General features: G+C 44.7%; 1 protein-coding gene across 1 annotated transcript; it reads right to left on the minus strand.

Moving 5' to 3' along the window:
- Positions 1-814: 814 nt before the first annotated feature.
- On the minus strand, positions 815-3,228 carry CITED2 (Cbp/p300 interacting transactivator with Glu/Asp rich carboxy-terminal domain 2). The gene is made up of 2 exons (XM_024929296.5): positions 2,982-3,228; positions 815-2,521 (listed from the first exon to the last, which is right to left on the minus strand). The coding sequence occupies exon 2, from the start codon at positions 2,511-2,513 to the stop codon at positions 1,692-1,694; it is 822 nt and encodes a 273-aa protein (XP_024785064.2). The 5' UTR covers positions 2,514-2,521; positions 2,982-3,228; the 3' UTR covers positions 815-1,691.
- Between the last annotated feature and the right edge of the window lie 18,624 nt (positions 3,229-21,852).

Raw genomic sequence — 21,852 nt, forward strand, 5'->3', positions numbered from 1 at the left:
AAGGCAAAACTTGATACCCACTTAGTTGTAGCTATGGTCTTCTTGATAAGACATCTATCCAGGTAAAATTAAAGTATAATTTTCAGGTGATTTGCATCCCATGCATGCAACAGGAAAACTCAGAATTCAGGAAAACAGGGCATGCTTAAGAGGGAACATCTTGTAAAGACTGTAATTTGACCTTTGAGTCAACCTGAGTAATTTTAAATATTATAGGACAAAACGGAAAGCCTCAAAGTGGAATTCTGCCCCATCTTTCTCAGAACTATAAATCACTCAGACACTGTTTCAGAGATTACGCTAGAAAATATGTACCTATCCTTGGCACTTTTGCTGAGAAATAAAACTCTCATCACTGGAGATAAAGGTAGATTTATATTTAATGCCACCCCCATCAATCAATCAGTATATTATTCCAATCTACCTCCATTTTAAGTAGTTGAATCAGGTATAAACAAACACTTCATTTTTTTTTGCCTCCTGCCCATTGAAAAAGATAATGTTGAGTATTGCAAACCTTTCTAACTCTGGAGTACACTTGATATGATGGCAATTAAGAAAAAAAAAAAAGCACTGTGACAACTTTGCAGCTTTTGATTAAAGCACACCAAGAGGCATGTTACAATGATAACAATGAAGCATTATGCCAATTATGTTAAATCCTGCTCTCCGCTTAAGCTCATCATGACCTGTTTTAGTGTCCTGTAATTTATCCTTTGGAATGCTTACTCTCATCAATAGTGTTCAACTCAAAGACGGGGGAAAAAAGACACCAAAGGGAACAACCACCCACAAATGACTTCTAGAAAACAAGTTATTTCTTAACTTTTTATTGACATTGGCAAATTAAAATAGAATAAATTAACAAGTATTTTTTCAAAAAAATGTTTTGTACAAAAATACTGTCAAAATTTCCTAAAAAGCTTTCAACACAGTAGTATCTTTTCATGTACTGAATATAACTATTAGCACAGTGTCAAAAATGTTGAAGACAGAAACAAAATAAAAATCTGTGAAATGTTTGCCACTGACGACATTCCACACCCTATTATCTTCTGTACATATGGGGGGTGGGGGGGGGGCGGCGGGGGGGACAGCCAACTTGAAAGTGAACAGTATGACTTTCCTGATCCAGAACAGTTTGGCCCACATCTGTTTAATCTTCCAGTTTAGCATATTTTAAAAATTAGTCTGTACTCAAATGCATAGTTAAAAAAATGAAGCGAGATGGCAGAGTTTGTGCAGTAATATCTGCCCTTCGAAGTTCATGCAACCAACTAATGCAATTTTTCCTTTCACTCGTAAATCTGAATGCAGTTCAGTCATTTGAAACCATCTACAAAATCCACAAGATTAAGCAGTTTGCCAAGATTAATATCTAACAGTTGAGCACTGGAGAAAGTGAGGGAAAGGAGTAAAAACAAACAACGAAAAAGACCAAGTTAGCTAGATATTTCAACTACATAAGGGAGGTGAATGTCAAGGCTACAAAAACGAAACAAAAACAGGAAAAAAAAGTGGCAGCAATTTTTTTTTAAACCAATTTGTACAAGTTTATAGTTTACTTTGTTTCCAAGTTCTCAAACCTTTCAAGATCTGAAAAGTGAGATACTGTGTCTAAGGGAATGTTTCTTTTAATTCACGCCGAAGAAGTTGGGGGTTTGATTTCTTTCGCCGGGGTTTCGATTGAGTCAACAGCTCACTCTGCTGGGCTGCTGTTTGCACACGAAGTCCGTCATAAAATCAAACTCGTTTTGCCCCAGCCAGAGTTCGGGCAGCTCCTTGATGCGGTCCAAACCCATTTCTATCACCAAGGACATAAGAACTTCCTCGTCGATGAAATCAGTGTCTATGACATTGGGCGGCAGCATTGCAGCGGGGACGTGGGCCACGGAGGCGGGCATGTTGCTGCTGCCGCTGCCGCCGCTGCCGCCGCCGCTGTTGCTGCTGCCCGCGCCGCCGCCCGAGCTGCCGCCAGAGCCGCCGGGGGTGCTGCTGCCGCCCGAGCCGCCGGGGGTGCTGCTGCCGCCGCTGTGCTTGGGGTTGCAATCTCGGAAGTGCTGGTTTGTCCCGTTCATCTGGTGGCCTGCAGCAGGGTGCAAATCCGGCATGTAGTGGTTGTGGGGATAGGGATGATGGTTGAAATACTGGTTGTTGAGCTTCTGCAGCTGCATGCTGGCCGGCAGGGAGCCTCCCTGGCTGGCCACCGGGGGACCCATGAACTGGGAGTTGTTAAACCTGGCCGCGGGGGCCAGCGCACTCGGGGGGTGCCCTCCGTTCACAGTCCCCGGCCCCATCGCATGCCTGATGCCGCTCGTGGCATTCATGTTGCCCGCGCCGTAGTGTATGTGCTCGCCCATTAGGGCGTTGAAGGCGTGCTGGGGCTGCTGCTGCTGGTGGTGATGGGGGCTCGGGAACTGCCCCATGCCCATGCGGTGGGCAGGGTGATGGTGCAGCCCATTGGTGCCGTCGGGGAAGCGCCCGTGGTTCATGGCCATCATATGGTCTGCCATTTCCAGTCCTGGAAGTGAAAAGGGCAGATAATGAGACCCGCGCCACACGTGTCGCCCACCACAGCGCACCCCACTTTTGCCCGCCTCTGCCCCCCAGGATTCCCGGGCGCACGTCGGCTGCGAACCACCACCCCCAAGATCCCACTAGCAGCCTGTGCACCCGGGCTAGCCACCACGGAAGAGCTGCCACTCATAACACAGCCGGACGCTGCACAAACAGCCCCTTCCCCTGCGATCGGGCGGGGGGACCCGAGCCCACACCCCCTCTGCTCCCCGAAGTGGCCTAATAAAGGAAGTGCCCCGTAGCCCTGCTGCGAACTTCAGGCATTAAATCAGCCCTCCTCATCCTGTTGTTGCACATCCTGTTGTTATTCCCCAGCTTCGCCTCACGCTCTTCCTCCGGGCAAACCCTGCCCTCGGAGGACTGGGCTGGCAAGAGCCCCAGCCAGCTTCGCCCGTCGCGCTTACCTTCCGTTTTTGCGATTTCTGCTCCGAAGACCGAGGGCGGGCTCGTCGGGTCCAGGACCGGCTCAGCAGCACATAGAGGGGACCTTCCTGGCGTGCAAAGCGCTTCGCTGTCGCGATGTCGGCGCCGAGGTCTCGCAGCGGCCGCTGGGGCAGATTCGGAGCCGTTCCCTTTTATTTCCCCTCCGCTGCCCTCACAGCTCGGCAGGACCGCCCGGCAGCTGCCAACAATGAGCTGTGTTTCTTAGGGCTTTGGCCACAGTTAATATAGGCATTTCGGAAGGGCGGAGCGAGAGCCTCCAGGGCGGGCGGCGCCAAGACGCGGATTCCGGAACACCGCGAACACCCTGGACCGGGTCCGGGAGCCGCGTCCCCGCCGCCCGCGGCACGTGTTGCAGAGGCTGCGGGGCCCGGGGGCCGCCCAGTCGCCCCGTCGCCCCGTCGCCCCCCGACTCTGGTTTCTTCCCGGCCCAGAAACACGAGGTTGGCTCAGCCACCCCCGAGGCAGGGGGAAAATCCTCCCCTGCCGCCCCGCCCGAAGGTAGAGCCTGCCGGGATAGCAACGAGGAGAGCTCACCGCCCCCCTCAGGCTGGATCTACCCCACCCCCAGCTCTCTCACTCGGTTCACCTAGCGATCTGCCCAGCTCTCTACTGGAAAAGGGGACTCGCCCAGCGCCCCCCGCCCTCCAGAGTGCCCTTGTGCCTCCCCGGTTTTGCAAAAGCTTCCACAGGCTGCGAAGAATGGCTGTGCTTCCTCGAGTTGGGTTTTAAAGACCCGGACAAATAATGCGCCCTTTCCTGAGCGCGCCTTCCTAGGCTGTGCCTTTGTGTTTTCATACGGGCAGTGGGTAGACCTACTCTAGATCACCGCTTGTAGATGCATTTTTTTCCTCCACTCCTTTCAAGGACAGGAGCTGGGGGCGGGGAGGGGCAGCGGCTGCAGGTGGACGGAGCGCGCTCGCGGGCCCGGCCACCCCCGCTCCCGCGCCCTGGAATTCCAGTCCGCGCTTTCGGGCCCGCCTGCCGCTCCCGGGGTACGTGTGCTTCTGCTAAGTTTGCGTTTGCAGCTCTTGGTAGCTTTGGCATCCGAGCTGAGGCGTCTCTGCTCTGTAAACAAACTCAGCGATCCTCGTCCCCAGATCCACCTTTTTGCACATACACAGTTACTTGCTTCTGCTGTTGCCCTGGATCCGGGAGGTGGGGGTGTGTGCAAACTTGCAGAGCCTCCCTCCGGGCTCTGCCTGACGGTTTGGGGTTGATTTAGAAGCAAACGGGTTTGTAATTAAGAAATTTGAGGGCTGAGTAAGGCTGCTCTTGCTGGAAAAGGAAAACAAATAGATAACGTGGTAATCGCTTTGTAAATAAAGTCGTTCTGGAGGTGGGCACGTAGCTGCACGTCCCGTATGGCACCACGCGCACACACACGGCTGGGACTCTTCCTTTTCAGCGAAATTGTTCAGTGGGGCAATGGGCGATAATAATAACCTTGCTTCCACAACGCGGCACAACGAGCCTGGTCGCCCGTTTGGTTCATTGACTTGCAAATAAAACCCCTAACACAGGTCTGGGCTACTACCCAGTCGGAGCTCTCTGGCTTTCTCACATGGGGAAGCCGAGTTGTTTCCCCAACACCATGATGGGGCTGTTCTGAGCTTTTACATTGCTCTTTATGTGGTAAAATCGAGTTTAGCGCTCCGAATAAGGACTTCTGGGCAGTTGTTTCTTCATAACTCGATAGCCATTGAAGACTTCCTGCTGCGAAGAGCGAGTCCGCCTCCCCGCCCCCCCTCGTCTTTTTCCCCCTTCTTGCACACAAGACTTTTAAAGGCCCTGTTTCTTGAGGACTGGAAATTCTGATACATTTCCCCGTTCAGGAATTTGCAAAAGAGACCCAATCCTGATTATTTTCGTCTATGACCCCTCTGTCTTTTCCTAGTCAGGCATATTTTTGTAAATGTTGTTACTTTGTGTCTTGTCTTCTTTCCTCTTCCAGGCTCTCCGGCAAACCGTGCAGGCAAATAATTTTTAAACCTCAAAAATATTTACTTTTTAGAGATACGGGCACAGGACACATTGCATTGTTAGTTGCAACAATTCCCTATTCTCCTAACCTCCCACCACCTTTACCTGTAGGTCAGGACATGCAGTTTACCGTATCAGAGGCTTGGATACCTGAAGGGGCCACTTCCTATAAAAAAACAGATTCTAAAATATTGGTAAACCCCAACCTCAAAAATCGCGGGATTGTTTACTTTCCCTTCTTTGTACTGCAAGTGTCTTTCGACACAAGGAACAGCTTTTGAATGTCTAATCTAAATTCCTCTTGCAACCACTAAGGAAAGGTGGAGCTCCATCCAGCTCCAGTGGTTCTACCTACTATTGGGAAATCCCTGGAAAGGTCACCTGCCCATCCCCCATCCCTTAAAGGAGAACAAAATAGTTCTGGGACCAGCTGGTTGGAACATGGCATGCTTTGTTCATTTATTCTCATCCGTCCACTGAATGTCCTCCAAGTGCCAAGCGCTTTCTTGGTGCCTGGACATACAAACAAGATAGGAACTCACGGTCACAGGGAGAAAACTGACAAACAGGCCTTGAACACACTGTGATAAATGCCACAAAGGCATTGAAGGAAAGGGCTTTGGAGAGCACATAGGAGGGACACCTACCCCCCTCCTGGCTGCTTTGGGAAGGCTTTCCGGTGGAGATGGTGACTAAGTGGAGGCCTCAGGATGAATGGAAGTTTGGTCCCATTAGGAGTGGGGTAGAAAATATATGGCTAGGGACTGAATGCAAAGATGAGAGAAATAAGGTTGGAGAAATATGCTGGGGCCGGATGCCAAGGGCATTGTGGCCTCAAGCTGAGAAATTTTGCTGTATCCCAAAGACAGTGGGAGGCAGGTAAAAGCTTGTGAAGCCATGAGATAGGAAAGATTTGAATTTTAGAAAGATCAGGGCAGTACTGTGGAGAATAGTTAGAGAAAGTAAGACAGGAAACAGGGAGTCCAGTTAGGGGGCACTTACAGTAACCCAGGGCTCCCAGAAGTTCCTTATAACCAGGGTTTATCCCGTGAACCTGGGTGAGCGAGCGAGTGATCTGTCTGTGGCCCTCACAGCACTGAATGGTTGTATTCATTTCCCAGAGCTGCCATAACACAGTACTATTTAGGTTGGTGCAAAAGTAATTGTGATTTTTGCCATTGAAAGTAATGGCGAAAACTGTAATTACTTTTGCACCAGTCTAATACAAACTTAAGGCTGATCAAGCTTTAAACAACAAAACATTATTGTCTCACAGTTCTGGAGGCTAGAGGTACAAGGCCAAGTTGTTGGCAGGGTTGGTTCTGAAGACCGTGAGAGAGAATCTATTCCGTGTCTCTTTCCTGGCTTTTGGTGGTTTCCCGGCAATCTTTGGTGTCCCTTGACTTGTAGATGCATCACACTGATCCCCACCTTCATCTTCATGTGACGTTTTCCACCCCCCGCCCCCCTGTATGTGTATCTCTGTGTCCAAAGTTCCCCTTTTGACAAGGACTCTAGTCCTTTTGGATTAGGGCTTCTCCTACTGGCCTCATGTTAACTTGATCACCTCTATAAGCTCCTGACTCCAAAGAAGGTCATATTCTGGAGGTTAGAACTCCAACATATCTCCAAGATATTTTTGCGGGGACACAATTTGACCAATAACAGTGGTAAGTAAACTGAGTAATACAAGACCCCTGCTGCTGACAAAGGAAGTTGCCACCTGGAACTCTCTTCCCAGACGTCCTACTGGCCCATATGCTCATTTCTTCATGTCTCTGCTCAAATATCACCTCAACGAACTCTCCCTGACTGTCATACCCAAATAGCAATATCTCTCTTGTTTCCTTGCCCTGTTTTATGTTTCATCTTAGCGTATCTTCCTACCTGACATGCTGCATGGTAAATTGACAGTTTACTGCCTTCCCCATTAGAATGACAGCTCCATGAGAGCAGAGACCTAGCCTGGTTGTTCATTCACTGTCTGAAACAAGTCCTGGCAGGTATTAGACTTTTACTAATTGAAGGGTGAATGCATGAATAAAATATAGCATTGGCACTATGGGAACCCCAATGAGGGGCCAAGGAAGACTTTCTGGAGAAGGTCACTCTCAAGGCTGGAGGTAGGCCAGGTGCAGTGGCTCACACCTGTAATCCCAGAACTTTGGGAGGTTGAAGTGGGAGGATCACTTGAGCCCAGGAGTTCGAGACCAACCTGGGCAACATCTTGAGATCCTGTCTCAACAAAATAAAATTAGAAAATGAGCCGGGTGTGGAGGTGCATACCTGTAGTCCTAGATACTGGGGAGGCTGAAGCGGGGGGATCGCTTGAGCCCAGGAGTTCGAGATTGCAGTGAGCTGTGATCACACCACTCCACTCCAGCCTTGGCAATAGAGTGAGACCTTCATCCCTTCTACCAAAAAAAAGCTGGAGGTAGAAAAGTCAAGTGGAAAAGGAGAACAGCAGCTTACCTTTGTCTGCATTGTGGCAGCCACTTGGGCAAAACTGTTATCTGTTTGGGAAGATGACTCACCTGGGCATCACTGACTGCTGAGTAATGGACAAAGGTCCCCATTGGTGTGAACTTTTGACTGAAACAAGTTTTTAGAGGTAAGTCTCTGGCTTTAGCTAAAACCTGAATTGAGAAAAGGCTGACTGAAGGACCCAGCTTCAAAAAATATATTGAAAGACCTCATACTTGTGTGGTGCAGCTAGGGAAGGGAGTAAGGTGAGATTTAGCACTGTATTTTGTACGTTATTTAAATTATCTCAGCTGAGTGCAGTGACTCATGCCTACAATCACCAGCACTTTGGGAGGCTGAGGTGGGAGAATTGCTTAAGCCCAGAAGTTTGAGACCAGCCTAGGCAATATGGCAAAACCCCAGACTCTACAAAAAATATGAAAAGTAGCTGAGCATGGTGGTGCATGACTGTAGTTCCAGCATCTCAGGAAGCCGCGAAGCTGAGGTGGGAGCATTACTTGAGCCCAGGAGGTCAAGGCTGCAGGTCGACGTTGAGGTCGTGCCACTGCACTCCAGCCTGGGTGACAGAGCAAGACCTTGTCTCAAAAAAAATAAAACCCAAAATACAAAACAACAAAATGAAACAAAACCCCAAAGCTCACTTAATCCTCAATGTAAGGAGTAGGGATTACTTTCATCAATTTAGTAAGGAGGACTTTGAGTCTCAGAGAATCTTTTAAAAATAAAAATAAAAACAATGAAAAACATGGCCACCTTCTCAGAAGGAGAGGAATAGGGAAAAGAGGAGAGAGGTAGCCAGAGAGTCTGTTAACACATGATTTAATAGTGACAGAGGCCCTATATGCAACCTGGTGTTATCTGCAAACTGAATAATGTCTTACATGTAGTATATATGTCAAACTGAGATGTGAATATCACTTTTAAACATGTAAACTTGGTTCTAACTCATAAAATACAAATTCACTTGAAATTATTACCAAACTCATAATAGTTTTTCTGTCTTTAGGTATTTTTTCATTCAAGAGAAATATAGCCATTATCACGTAGAGGTCAATGAAATGTTTGTTTTAAAGGGTCTTTAAATTGATGAAGTTGGTACTATCCCGCTTGAGAATTTGATTAAAATAAATATTTTAGGATGTCATTCCTGGAGTTCTTGATTCATCAGGCTGGGAGTAGGGCCTGAGGAGCTGTATATTTTTTAAAAGCTCCCGGTTGGTTCTGATATTTAACTAGGTTTGTAAACAGCCAACCTTGTTTATAGGTTGATGACAACTGGGGTCATTCTCACAGGGTTCACGGGTGTACTGTGAACCTGGTTCACACTCATAATGTCCAGTTTCCCTGGATTGCCACCGGTTTCCTCTCCGCCTCCCGCCCATGACTGGAATTTTGCCCGTCTTTGAAGGCCCAGCTCAGATGACATTTCCTCTTTTTTAGCCTCCCCTGATCCCCTAGATGGCAAGAATTCTGGCTCCTTGGTGCTTCCAGGGCAATTTACTCAGATCTTCTTTTTTGACCTATTCTGACTTGAGTTATGGGTATTTGTATTCTCCTGTAACCTTCTCTGTGATGGCAGAGGTTCCCAGGTGAGCTCCAAGGGGCTGCAAAATGTCGTGCGTGCACAGAATAAGGTCAACCTTCAACAGATGCCTCTCGACTTACCATGGGGTCATGCTCTGATAAACCCCGTTCTATAAGTTGAAAACATCATCTGTGAAACCATCATAAGCCAGGAGCATGTGTATAAGTTTGCTAGTGCTGCTAGGGCTGCCATAACAAAATATCAGCCTGGGAGGCCTAAATAACAGAAATGTATTTCCTCATAGTTGTGGAGGCTGAAAGTCCACGATCAAAGTGTCAGGACCCCTCTCCTTGGCTTGCAGATGGCTGCTTCTGGTGTGTCTTCACATGGTCTTTCCTCTGTGCACAGGAAACCCTGGTGTCTCTTTCGTGTGTCCAAATTTCCTCTTCTTATGAGGCCATCAGTCAGATTGGATTAGGACCCTCCCTAATGTCCTCATTTTAACTGAATCACCTCTTTAAAGACCTTATCTCTAGTTATGGTTACATTCTTAGGTACTGGGAGTTAGCTGTCAGCAGAGGAATTTGGGTGGGGGTACAATTCAGCCTATATAACACACGTCACATATAGATTCTTTTTTAGATAATTGGCATTTTCTTAGTCTGCAGCTTTAACAATAAGCTAGAGAACATTCACATTGGTTTTGAAGTTGGATGAGGTATGTTGGAAAGCAGAAGAAAAATTCAGTGACCTTAAATAATTAGAAAAACACTCTATCAAAAACAAGATTATGTTCAATAAGAAAAACTGCAGAGGCTTCACGAGGACAATAACAAATTACATGGGTATTGGATGGGAAATTATTGAGTAGATATAACAAGTTCAGCCAAAAACCAAACCAAAACAAAACTGCGGGTCCTCCTAAGCTATTGGTTGAATCAGAGGCAGCCACGGAATGCTGTTATTGAAAAGGACACAACTCGGAGTGTATCAGGAGTGAGAATCACATGACAGAGCTGGAAGTAATCCTTTTGCTACACTGGGCTCTTCTGAGAGATCATGGTTGGTTTGCAACTTTACCTTTTAATAAAGAGTTACCAAAACCAAAGAAAGTTCATTGAAAAAAAAAAAAAAGGAAATATATTTTTAAAGGGATGGGAAATGGGACTTATAATGGCTATTTAATCTGGAGAAGAAAAAGCTGACAGGTGACTTAATACATATGTTCTGGTCTACATAGAGGAAAACTAATATGGTGGATCCTTTCCAGATGTTTTCCTTTTCCACTGAGACAAAGAAAAAAGGAAGGCGTTTTTAAAAAGAGAGCTTTAGATCAGTGGTTTCCAAATTTGTGTTCTGTAGATGTTGTGTATTCTCAGCTTCACTTTTAAGTGCTTTATATATTAAGGGTTTCTGTTTGTTTTAAAAACATATTGTTCTGATGTTAAACAGTTATGAAAACTAATGCTTTGGATAATACATAAAAATCATAGAATTCTAGTGTGGGTAGGACTTTTAAAAATAATCTTATCCAAACTCCTTCCTTTTCTAGATGAGAAATCTGAGGTCCTGAGAGGTTAAGTGACTTGCTCATAAAGGACTTCCTAACCATCAGGATTTAAAAACACTGGTACGGATTATCGGAGCAGACCAAGTCTTTATGAAGACTTCACTGAAGTGAAATAGAGATGTGTTGAGTGGTTTTTTAGATCAGCGTTTCCCAGCTGATGTTCTATATTATAGGTGGATAGGATTGCAGAAGACAGCAATAGAATCTATATCAATTTCTACTTTTAAAACAGTGGGAATTAAAATCATTTAAAAGTAGTTTTCCAGTTCAAAATGGAAGTTTGGGGCTGGGTGCAGTGGCTCACGTCTTTAATCCCAGCACTTTGGGAGGCTGAGGCAAGAGGATGGCTTGAGCCCAGGAGTTTGAGACCATCCTGGGCAACATGGAGAGACTTTGCTTCTACAAAAAAAAATTTGAAGCCGGGCACAGTGGCTCACGCCTGTAATCTCAGAACTTTGGGAGGCTGAGGCGGGTGGATCACAAGGTCAGGAGATCGAGACCATCCTGGTTAACATGGTGAAACCTGGTCTCTACTAAAAATACACAAAATTAGCCAGGCGTGGTGGCGCACACCTGTGGTCCCAGCTACTCAGGAGGCTGAGGCAGGAGAATCACTTGAATCCAGGAGGCGGAGGTTGCAGTGAGCCGAGATCACGTCACTGCACTCCAGCCTGGTGACAGAGCAAGATTCCATCTCAAAAAAAAAAAAAAAAGAAATTTTAAATTTAGCCAGACATGGTGGCACACACTTGTAATCCCAGCTACTTGAGAGGCTGAGGCGTGAGGATCACTTGAGCCCAGGAGCTTGAGGCTGCCATGAGCTGTGATTGTGCCACTGCACTCCAGCCTGGATGACAGAACGAAACCCTGTCTCAAAACAATAACAAAACAAAAAAACCCCAGCAAGATGGAAGTTTGAGAGTCTCTGAGTTGTGCTGAGTGAGCCCACAGAGCTGGTTGTAGACATCTGATGACAAGCATTAAGTAATGTAGTTACTCTCTCAGCTAAATACTCATGTCAGAGTGGTTGTTGCACTATTTAACAACTTTAAGTTGCTTTTAATTCTTTTACACATATGGATTTTTCTTTTAAAGATAGAAGACTAATGGTCCTGAATAAAATAAACCTGTGAGAAATATAATTGTGATAATTTTTTTTTTTGAGATAGGGTCTCACTGTGACGTCCAGGCTGGAGTGCAGTGATGTGGCCATAGCTCATGTAACCTTAAACTCCTGGACTCAAGTGGTCCTCTCACCTTGGCCTCCCAAAGCACTGAGATTACAGGCATGACCATGGCGCCCAGCCGAATTGTGATAATTATTTCACAACTAACTTATGATGATGCTCATCTCACCCAGAAGTTGCATTCATATCATGAAAACTTTTATGTAGTACAAATTACATAACTCTAGGACTAAAAAATGAATCCAAAAGAGAGAAAACATAGTGATGACTACACTCAAATTGTCAATTTATTAGAAATAAAGATTCAGCTGCTGTATGTAATAATTACGGAAGTATGTTTGCAAATAATAGCCTGAAACTATTCCTCTGACCTCATTACTTACAAACAAAGCACAAACATTATTTTTTAAAATCTCAGTTGATTTTTATGTACAAAAGTCAAAAACTAAAAACATCAGGAAAGGAAAGTATTTTGTGCCAATTTGTAATGTCATAATATGTAGTTGTATTTCAATATGTTTAAATATGTATTTAGTCTCAGATCCACAGAGAATATATTGTCAATTTTGAATTTGTTAACAAGCTGTGCTTTACTTCTTATAATTAATTGAAAAGAGATCTTATAAGTGTATTTTATAACAAAAAATAATTTGTTTTATAGTCTTTGTAATAAATATTATTTAAAATAAACTCCACAAAACAAACTTCTATTATACATTTATCTAAAACATAATGTTTTCTGTGAACTCTCTTCTTACATGCCATACAAAAATTTTTTAAATGATCTGAAAATGCCTAAGTGGTTCATGAGATAACAATGAAGGAGACTCACAGGAAAAAAATGTTGAAAAATGCTGGTTTAAGTCAGTGTTTCTCAAGAATAATAAAGCTCTCTTTCAGAATAAAGAATAATAAAGCTCTGTTGTTTGTTTGTTTGTTTGTTTACAGTTTTTTGAGGCAAAGTCTTTCCCTGTTGCCCAGGCTGGAGTACAGTGGCTCAATCTCGGCTCACTGCAACCTCCACCTCCTGGGTTCACACCATTCTCCTGCCTCAGTCTCCTGAGTAGCTGGGACTACAGGCACGCGCCACCATGCCCTGCTAATTTTTTGTATCTTTAGTAGAGACAGGGTTTCATCATGTTGGCCAGGCTGGTCTTGAATTCCTGACCTCGTGATCCGCCCACCATGGCCTCCCAAAGTGCTGGGAATACAGGCGTGAGCCACAGTGCCTGGCCAAGAATAATAAAGCTCTCTTTCAAAAGAAAAAATTATCTTGGCCGGGTGCAGTGGCTCACGCCTGTAATCCCAGCACTTTGGGAGGCCAAGGTGGGCAGATCATGAGGTCAGGAGATCGAGACCATCCTGGCTAACACGGTGAAACCCCGTTTCTACTAAAAATACAAAAAATTAGCTGGGTGTGGTGGTAGGCGTCTGTAGACCCAGCTACTTGGGAGGCTGAAGCAGGAGGATGGGGTGAACCCAGGAGGTGGAGCTTGCAGTGAGCCAAGATTGCACCACTGCACTCCAGCCTGGGCAACAGAGCAAGAGTCTGTCTCAGAAAAAAAAAAATTGTCTTAGATTTCAAATGTTTACTTACATTATTTATATTTCTTAACTATGTAAAAATAGGGAACAATGCATGATATCCTTATGTTTATAGCTCTTATACAACTGTAATACTAGAACACATGTACATGTTAAATAAAAATTCAGAACCAATAAAAATAGAAATTAACAACATTTATCTGGCAGATTTTGTCAAAATTAAGCCACCCCTTGCAATGTGAATCCAGCAACAAGAACTACAGTATCTGTTTTTTGCTACTGAGTTTGGCCTGCTGATGCTATAGCATGCCATGTAGTGAAATTTGTATTGGAACCACTGTGCAAACTTGTATACTGTGCACCACAATTTCAGTTGGTCTTCACATGGTGCGACCATTTCAGTATATTAAAGCCATCTCTGTTCTTTCCTGACTCGTCTTCAACATTTTAAAGTCATGCTACTTGGCACCATAACAGTTATAATCACAAATCTAAATAATGAAAGATGATCATTTGGATGATTCATAATACGTGTCTAATAATTTGTTAGAAATGATCAACAAAGGCCGGGCACGGTGGCTCAAGCCTGTAATCCCAGCACTTTGGGAGGCCGAGGCGGGCGGATCACAAGTTCAGGAGATCAAGACCATCCTGGCTAACACAGTGAAACCCCATCTCTACTAAAAATACAAAAAATTAGCTGGGCGTGGTAGTCCCAGCTGCTCGGGAGGTTGAGGCAGGAGAATGGCATGAACCTGGGAGGCGGAGCTTGCAATGAGCCGAGACCGTGCCATTGCACTCTAGCCTGGGCGACAGAGCAAGACTCCGTCTCAAAAAAAAAAAAAAAAAAAAAAAGATCAACAAAATGAAAACATAAACTTAAAGAATTCTTGAGGAGAAAAAGAGAACACCGAAGACTACTTTAAGGTTTGTGAAGGATCTGTGAACTCCTATTAAAGAAACCCTGGTTTTGGTGGTATCCGGTCTTTATTATTACCAATACTTTGGGTCATATAACTGTGTATTATAATAAATAATTTGGATCTATAGTTGGCAGATAATGGAATAGAAAGTTTAAACTATCGAAGTCTGAGTGTTAGCCACTTCCTTAAAAAAATACAGGTTTCTTTCCTATATCAAATAAATATATGACCCCAAAGTTGTCTGTGAGTTCAATTGTTTTTAGTCATTGACTCATCAGTTCCCGCTTCTATTCATTCAAATACCAGCTTTACAGAAATGCTTAGGTGAGCTGGGTAATAACTAGAAAAGAATGATTTATATTCATGTCAATTTTTTTTATTATTTTTATTTTTATTTTTATTGAGACAGAGTCTCACTCTGTTGCCCAGGCTAGAGTGCAATGGCGCGATCTCAGCTCACTGCAATCTCCACCTCCTGGGTTCAAGTGATTCTTCTACCTCAGCCTCCCAAGTAGCCAGGATTATTACAGGCATGTGCCTCCACACCCAGCTAATTTTTTTGTATTTTTAGTAGAGACAGAGTTTCACCATGTTGGCCAGGATGCTCTCGATCTCCTGACCTCATGACCCACCCGCCTCGGCCTCCCACAGTGCTGGGATTACAGGCTTGAGCCACTGTGCCTGGCAATTATTTATATTTTAAATGGTATTTTCTGGAGTGCTTGTAGGTGCTTCAGGTCTTTTAAGTATTTTAGACAATCTTGTTCACACCATTAACTTGTATGAGCAAAGGATTTCTAGACTGATTTCAAGTGCAGCCCAGCTTCTGGAATCAGTGTGTGGGGGCACCAGAGAAACGGCCTCAGAAGTTTGAGATAAGATTAGCTTCCGTGAGTGCCTTCAAGGAGCATAAACATGTACAAGATAAGATCAGCATCTTTAGCAGGAACATCTCAGCTTCCCTGGCTCTTGGGTACCTTGGGAGTTAGCAGTCACCTGGAATTGTAAATGAATCAACTGCTGTTCATCAATCTCTTGTGAATCTGATGAGTGTGGGAGTCAGTTGAACTCAGGATGAATGGAGCAGCTGAGCTGAAGAGCAGGCCTTCATCTGTGGTGGTGTCGCCAAGGGAAGGGTACAGCGACAGCATGAGGGTCCTTTGGCCTCCCTCCCTTCCTGTTATCTCTGTCCTGTAACTGCAGTGGGTCTACTGAAATAATTTGAAATTCTGAAGTGGGTGGGAGACTCCTACTTACTGATATCTCATAATGCTTTGGCATTCTTCCATGAGGGAAACTGTGATTTTGCTCCAGACTGGTCAGGTCTCCCATTATTGCCTTTGTTATATACAGTTGCTGTGACAGTTTCTTTCACAGTCCCTCTCAAAATGTATAGTTAGATAAATTGTTGTGGCTCCTTCAATACTGTCCCCATGAAGGGAAGGTCTAGGCTTCTATCTTGTGCCCAGTGTCACATCATTGCATCTCCAGTGCAGAAATAGTACCTGACTCAGAGTAGGTGATCATGCAGCTAAAAAATGCAAATTCCTTTAACACTTACAGTTAAGCAATTGAGATCTAATTTCAAATCTCCTTTTTTTTTTTCTGAGATGGAGTTTCACTCTGTCTCCCAGGCTGGAGTGCAGTGGCGCAATCTCGGCTCACTGCAACCTCCGCCTCCCGGGTTCAAGCGATTCTCCTGCCTCAGCCTCCTGAGTAGCTGGGATTACAGGTGCCCACCACTATGTCCAGCTAATTTTTTTTGTTTTTTTTTTTTTTAGTAGAGATGGGTTTCACCATGTTGGCCCGGCTGGTCTTAAACTCCTGACCTCAGGTGATCCACCCACCTTGGCCTCCCAAAGTGCTGGGATTACAAGTGTGAGCCACTGTGCCCGGCCCTTAAATCTCCTTTAAAAAAAAAAAAAAATTGAATAATTGAAAACATTTTCTAATCTTCTAGTTTGCTACTGTGTCAACTCTCAAAGTGTTCTCCATACATGCTAAACTATACTAAATAATTTAGAAAGATCATTTATAAAATTAGTTGTTGTTTAGAATTAAGATTTTTTTCAGTCTTTCTTTCCTTCACCACCTTTTCAATGTTTTAACTTCTCTCCAGTAATTTAAGCTCTTCATGAGGCCAACATTTCCTGTATTTTCAATTGGCTTTGTGGATCCTTCATAATGCATCATCAGGAGAAAGAGAATTCAGAGAAAGAATCAGTTCTCCACCTGGAGGTAGGGACTACTTACACATTAAAGAGGATATTATAGAAGCAGATGCAGCAAAAGATGAACCCACATGTAGTTACCTCTGATCCCACCATGGTCATGGATTTTCAGATTACCTGGTGCCATAGTGGAGCTTAAGGATGCTTCTTTTGAAATATTAATTTAGCCAGGCACGATGGCTCTTGCCTGTAATCCCAGCACTTTGGGAGGCCGAGGCGGGCAGATCATGATGTCAGGAGATCGAGACCATCCTGGCTAACACGGTGAAACCCCGTCTCTACTAAAAATACAAAAAATTAGCTGGGTGTGGTGACATGTGCCTGTAGTCCCAGCTACTCGAGAGGCTGAGGCAAGAGAATCACTTGAACCTGGGAGGCAGAGGTTGCAGTGAGTTGAGATTGTGCCACTGCACTCCAGCCTGGGCAACAGAGTGAGACTCCGTCTCAAAAAAAAGAAAAAAAAAGAAATATTAATTTAGATATAAATTCCAGAGCATCATGACACCAACAAATCATCCTTTTCATGGTCTTTGTTGCTTACCAGGGAGAATTCCACGAAAAGAAGGCAGGATAAACTAATGCAGACAGAGAGAAAGGTTCAGAGTTCATGAGGCTAGATGAACTCTGCTACCAGAGATCTCAGGAGATTAGATAAAAGGTGCAAGATCAGAACCCAGGAAGTATAATAACTCTTCCAACTTGCTCTAACAAAGAACAGTTTTCCTACATGTCACCCTCCCCCGACCCCACCCCAGCAGCCACTGCCTACAAGCTCCTCCGGGCTGGAGTGTAACTTATTTTTCCTTGTGCCCTAACACCTAACATCTGTTGACCCCCAAACCCATTCTCTTGTCACTACACTTGGATGATAGAAGGACATTAATTCAGGGATAACACATTTTCATAAGTAAAATTATTCTCAGGAAATAAATATAGGTCCAATAACAGGTTGGAAAACATTTTATCTCTTTAAATATAGTCTTAAAATTAAATAGGAGGCAGAAATTATGTTATGGTATATATTCATTTGGTAAACAACAAACTGGATTGAATAGCTTTACAAAACTTTTTAAAAGTATGTGTTTTTGGCTGGGCGCAGTGGCTCAAAAAAAAAGTATGTGTTTTTTGGTTTTGTTTTTGTGGACAGGGACTCTTGCAGTCACTACATATATTACTTAGATAGTACAGAAGTTCACTGAGGTTCAAGTCTGTGCCTTGATCTGTAATTCTCTGATTATCACCATTGGTCATTCTCTGTTGAATCTCTTTTTTTTTTTTTTTTTTTTTTTTGAGACAGAGTCTCACTCTGTTGCTCAGGCTGAAATGCAGTGGCATGATCATCTCTCACTGCAGCCTCAACCTCTCAGGCTCAAGCAATCCTTCCACCTCAGCCCCCCGAGTAGCTGAGACGACAGGCGCATGCCACCACACTCAGTTAATTATTTTATTTTATTTTTGAGACAGAGTCTCGTTCTGTCGCCCAGGCTGTAGTGCAGTGGCACAATCTTGGCTCACTGCAATCTCTGCCTCCAGGGTTCATGCCATTCTCCTGCCTCAGCCTCCCAAGTAGCTAGGACTACAGGCACCCGCCACCACACCTGGCTAATTTTTTGTATTTTTAGTAGAGATGGGGTTTCACCGTGTTAGCCAGGATGGTCTCGATCTCCTGACCTCGTGATCTGCCCGCCTCGGCCTCCCAAAGTGCTGGGATTACAGGCGTGAGCCGCTGCACCTGGCATAATTTTTTAATTTTTTCACAGAAACAGGGTCTCACTGTGTTGCCCAGGCTGGTATTAAACTCCTGGGCTCAAGCGATCCTCCCGACTCAGCCTCCCAAAGTGTTGGGATTACAGGTGTGAGCCACTGAGCTCACCCTGGATTCCTTCTTTTTTTTTTTCTTTTTTTTTGAGATGGAGTCTCGCGCTGTTGCCCAGGCTGGAGTGCAGTGGTGCAATCTCGGCTCACTGCAGACTCCGCCTCCTGGGTTCCAACGATTCTCCTGCCTCAGCCTCCCGGGTAGCTGGGATTACAGGTGGACGTCACCATGCCAGGCTAATTTTTTTTGTATTTTTAAGTAGAGACGGGGTTTCAACATGTTGGCCAGGCTGGTCTTGAACTCCTGACCTCAGGTGATCCGCCCGCCTCAGCCTCCCAAAGTGCTGGGATTACAGACGTGAACCATGGTGCCCAGCCTGGATTCCTTCCTTACCATCAATAATGTACGACTGAATCTTAATGGTAGTCATTCAACCTATCTGATGTAGCTATCCTCCTTCAAGTCAAAAGGCCTAGGCAGCCACAGCTAGAAAGTTTTCTGGAAACATCAAGTTACAACCACCATCAAAACTCTTACAGGAGTTTATCTAGTAATTGGTGCACAAAGTGTGACTATAAAGTTGTAGAAAAGATTTCACAAGCACGTGCAAAAATGTGCCTGATTCTAGCCATACCTTGAATGCAGAGATGGAGTTTTTGTAGTAGATTTATAAGAATCATGGAATTGTAGTCAGTTGCAGATGGCAAGGCCCATACAAACCATCTTATTCAATCCACTTTATTTAGAGATGATAGAAATTCAGACTAAAGGAGGTAAAGTGACTTGCCCCAGGACACAGAGACAATAAAGAGCAAAACTTGAAAGAGTTGCAGAAGATTATATCAACTGTCATGTGAAGTTCAGGCCCTGTTGTTTATGTGCTGCTGACAATCCTGAAGGGATCAACTGTGCACCAGCTGCCACCACAAAAAACCTATGTGTAGCCAAAGACTTCGCTCAAAGTACAGACCAAAGACAGCAGTTATGAGAGATGGGCTGGTGGTTAGAAAAATGATCAGAGTTGTTCTTAGCTCTCTGGAATCTCTGGAAAGCCAACTTCATATCAGAACTCGAACTGGGCCATATGTGCAGGTCAAGCTGGTGGCTAACAGGGTGCGCTGAGGACACATGAAAGGTCAGCGCCCCTTGCTCAGCCAAATGCACAGACCCTGTTCATTGCAAAAATCTTGATGTTTTGCTTTCAGATTATTTCATGAAAACTGTTTATCATAGGCAGAAGCATTGGTTTGAAGAATACTGGGAGCAAAAGTGATGCTATCGAAGGTGTGAATCCAGGTCCACAACTAGGAGTTTGAAACATCTGGAAGCACCATTACAATTCTGACTTAGGTAAAGACTGCTCAGTGAGCAAATAGAGTCTGAAAAAGCAAAGTGCCTAATATGGATCATACTGGGCTGGGCGCGGTGGCTCACTCCTGTAATCCCAGCACTTTGGGAGGCCGAGGCAGGTGGATCATGAGGTCAGGAGATCGAGACCATGCTGGCTAACATGGTGAAATCCCGTCTCTACTAAAAACACACACAAAAAAATTAGCTGGGCGTCGTGGCGGGCGTCTGTAGTCCTAGCTACTCGGGAGGCTGAGGCAGGAGAATGGCCTGAACCCAGGAGGCGGAGCTTGCAGTGAGCCGAGATCGTGCTACCGCACTCCAAGCTGGGTGACTGAGCAAGACTCTGTCTCAAAATATATATATATATATATATATATATATATATGGATCATACTGACCAATTAACCAGGCATTTCTCTTAACCCAACTGTGTCCCTTTATCAGTGCCAGAGAGACTGTTTGATCACCCTTCTTTCCAGTATCCTCTGTTTATTACAAGGCTCTTTTAATTTCTGGAATGTACAAGTGAGGTCAGCATCACTGGAATTTTGAGGTGTGAATAGACCTATGGTCCACCCTCTGAAAGTGAGCGAAACTAGAATGGACCATGCCCCTGAGATTAGCTATCTAGAGAAATAGCTCAAGAGTCTGTCAATACAGGTATGGCTGGGACAACAGGAGGCACCTATTTCTAATCAATGGCTGGGCTGTGAGCTTGGAGAGGCACTCTGGTTGACAACAGAGGAATGAAACTGCTTTCAAAAAGGTGCAAAGCAGCAATCAATGATCAGAATGTTAGCTACGAAAGCTGAAGTCCAGTGAGGTATCTGAAGAAAGAGGCGTTAACCAAAGGCAGATGGTCAGCATGGAACCCATGTTAAGTGGAATTGAAAGAGCAAGACTTTGCTTGAGCCCAGGAGTTCAAGGCTGCAGTGAGATATGATAGTGACACTGCACTCCAGTCTGGGCAACAGAGTGAGATCCTGTCTCTAAAAACAAATAAACAAACCATGCGCGCGCACACACACACACACACACACAACCCATAAAAGAACAAGACTTTGGGCCGGGCGTGGTGGCTCACGCCTGTAATCCCAACACTTTGGGAGGCCGAGGCAGGTGGATCACGAGGTCAGAAGATCGAGACCATCCTGGCTCACACGGTGACACCCCGTCTCTACTAAAAATACAAGAAACTAGTCGGGCATGGTGGCGGGCTCCTGTAGTCTCAGCTACTCGGGAGGCTGAGGCAGGAGAATGGCATGAACCCGGGAGGCGGAGCTTGCAGCGAGCCGAGATCGCGCCACTGCACTCCAGCCTGGGTGACAGAGCGAGACTCTGTCTCAAAAACAAAAAAAAACAAAAAAAACAAAACAGAAAAATTAGCCAGGTGTGGTAGTGTGTGCATGTAGTCCCAGCTAGTAGGGAGGCTGAGGCAGGAAAATCGCCTGAGCCCAGGAGGTAGAGGCTGTAGTGAGCCATGATTGCACCACTGTACTCCATGCACTCCAGCCTAGGCAACAGAGTGAGATCCTGTCTCAAAAAAAAAAAGAAAGGAAAGGAAAGGAAAGTTAATTATTAATTAATTCAATTGGTTAAGAATCCTTCCCTTCCCTCCCTAAAACATAAAATGTAAGCTGTAAAAAAAGAGGTCTTTAGTGATGGCTTTTGGCTGGCATCAATTACACTGCATTCTTTACTTAACACAGCACTGTGTCTAATGACTCATAAACAGAAAAACAGTATACCATTGGGGGAAGTAAAAGAAGGAAGAAAGGAGAGACCATACTTGCTGAATGACTGTAGGAGCCTTAGAGTATGCCATTGGCTTTCACATACATTGTCTTATTGAATCTCAACGTCAACTCTGCTCAAATGGTGTTACTATCTGAGGCCCAGAGAGGGTAAGTGATTTGACTGAAGTCACTCAGTTCCCGGGTGGCACAGCTGGGGTTTCAGGTGAAATCGACCTGACTTCAACACTGTAAGGCTTTCTATTCTTGTTTATTGCTTTTAAAAGACAGTAGAGTAGAGTAGGACTTTGGACAGAAGTTAAGCTTTTCCAAGCAAGGGTTGTGTTTTGTTTCTCCAAATCTAGAGAAACTGCTCCCAAATTCTTTAACCTTTCATCCCTCTTTTCTCCACTTTAAGGACAGGACATAATAATCAGCACTATCCTAGATGGAAAGGTGAAAAATACTCTTCTTCCCATTCTCTCTT

The sequence above is a fragment of the Pan paniscus genome, chromosome 5, assembly GCF_029289425.2.
Source record: "Pan paniscus chromosome 5, NHGRI_mPanPan1-v2.0_pri, whole genome shotgun sequence".
In the NCBI taxonomy this organism is placed as follows: Eukaryota; Metazoa; Chordata; class Mammalia; order Primates; family Hominidae; genus Pan; species Pan paniscus.

Excerpts from the sequence above, each read along its gene's own strand:
- CITED2 (XM_024929296.5), bottom strand. The coding sequence starts at position 2,513 with ATGGCAGACCATATGATGGCCATGAACCACGGGCGCTTCCCCGACGGC.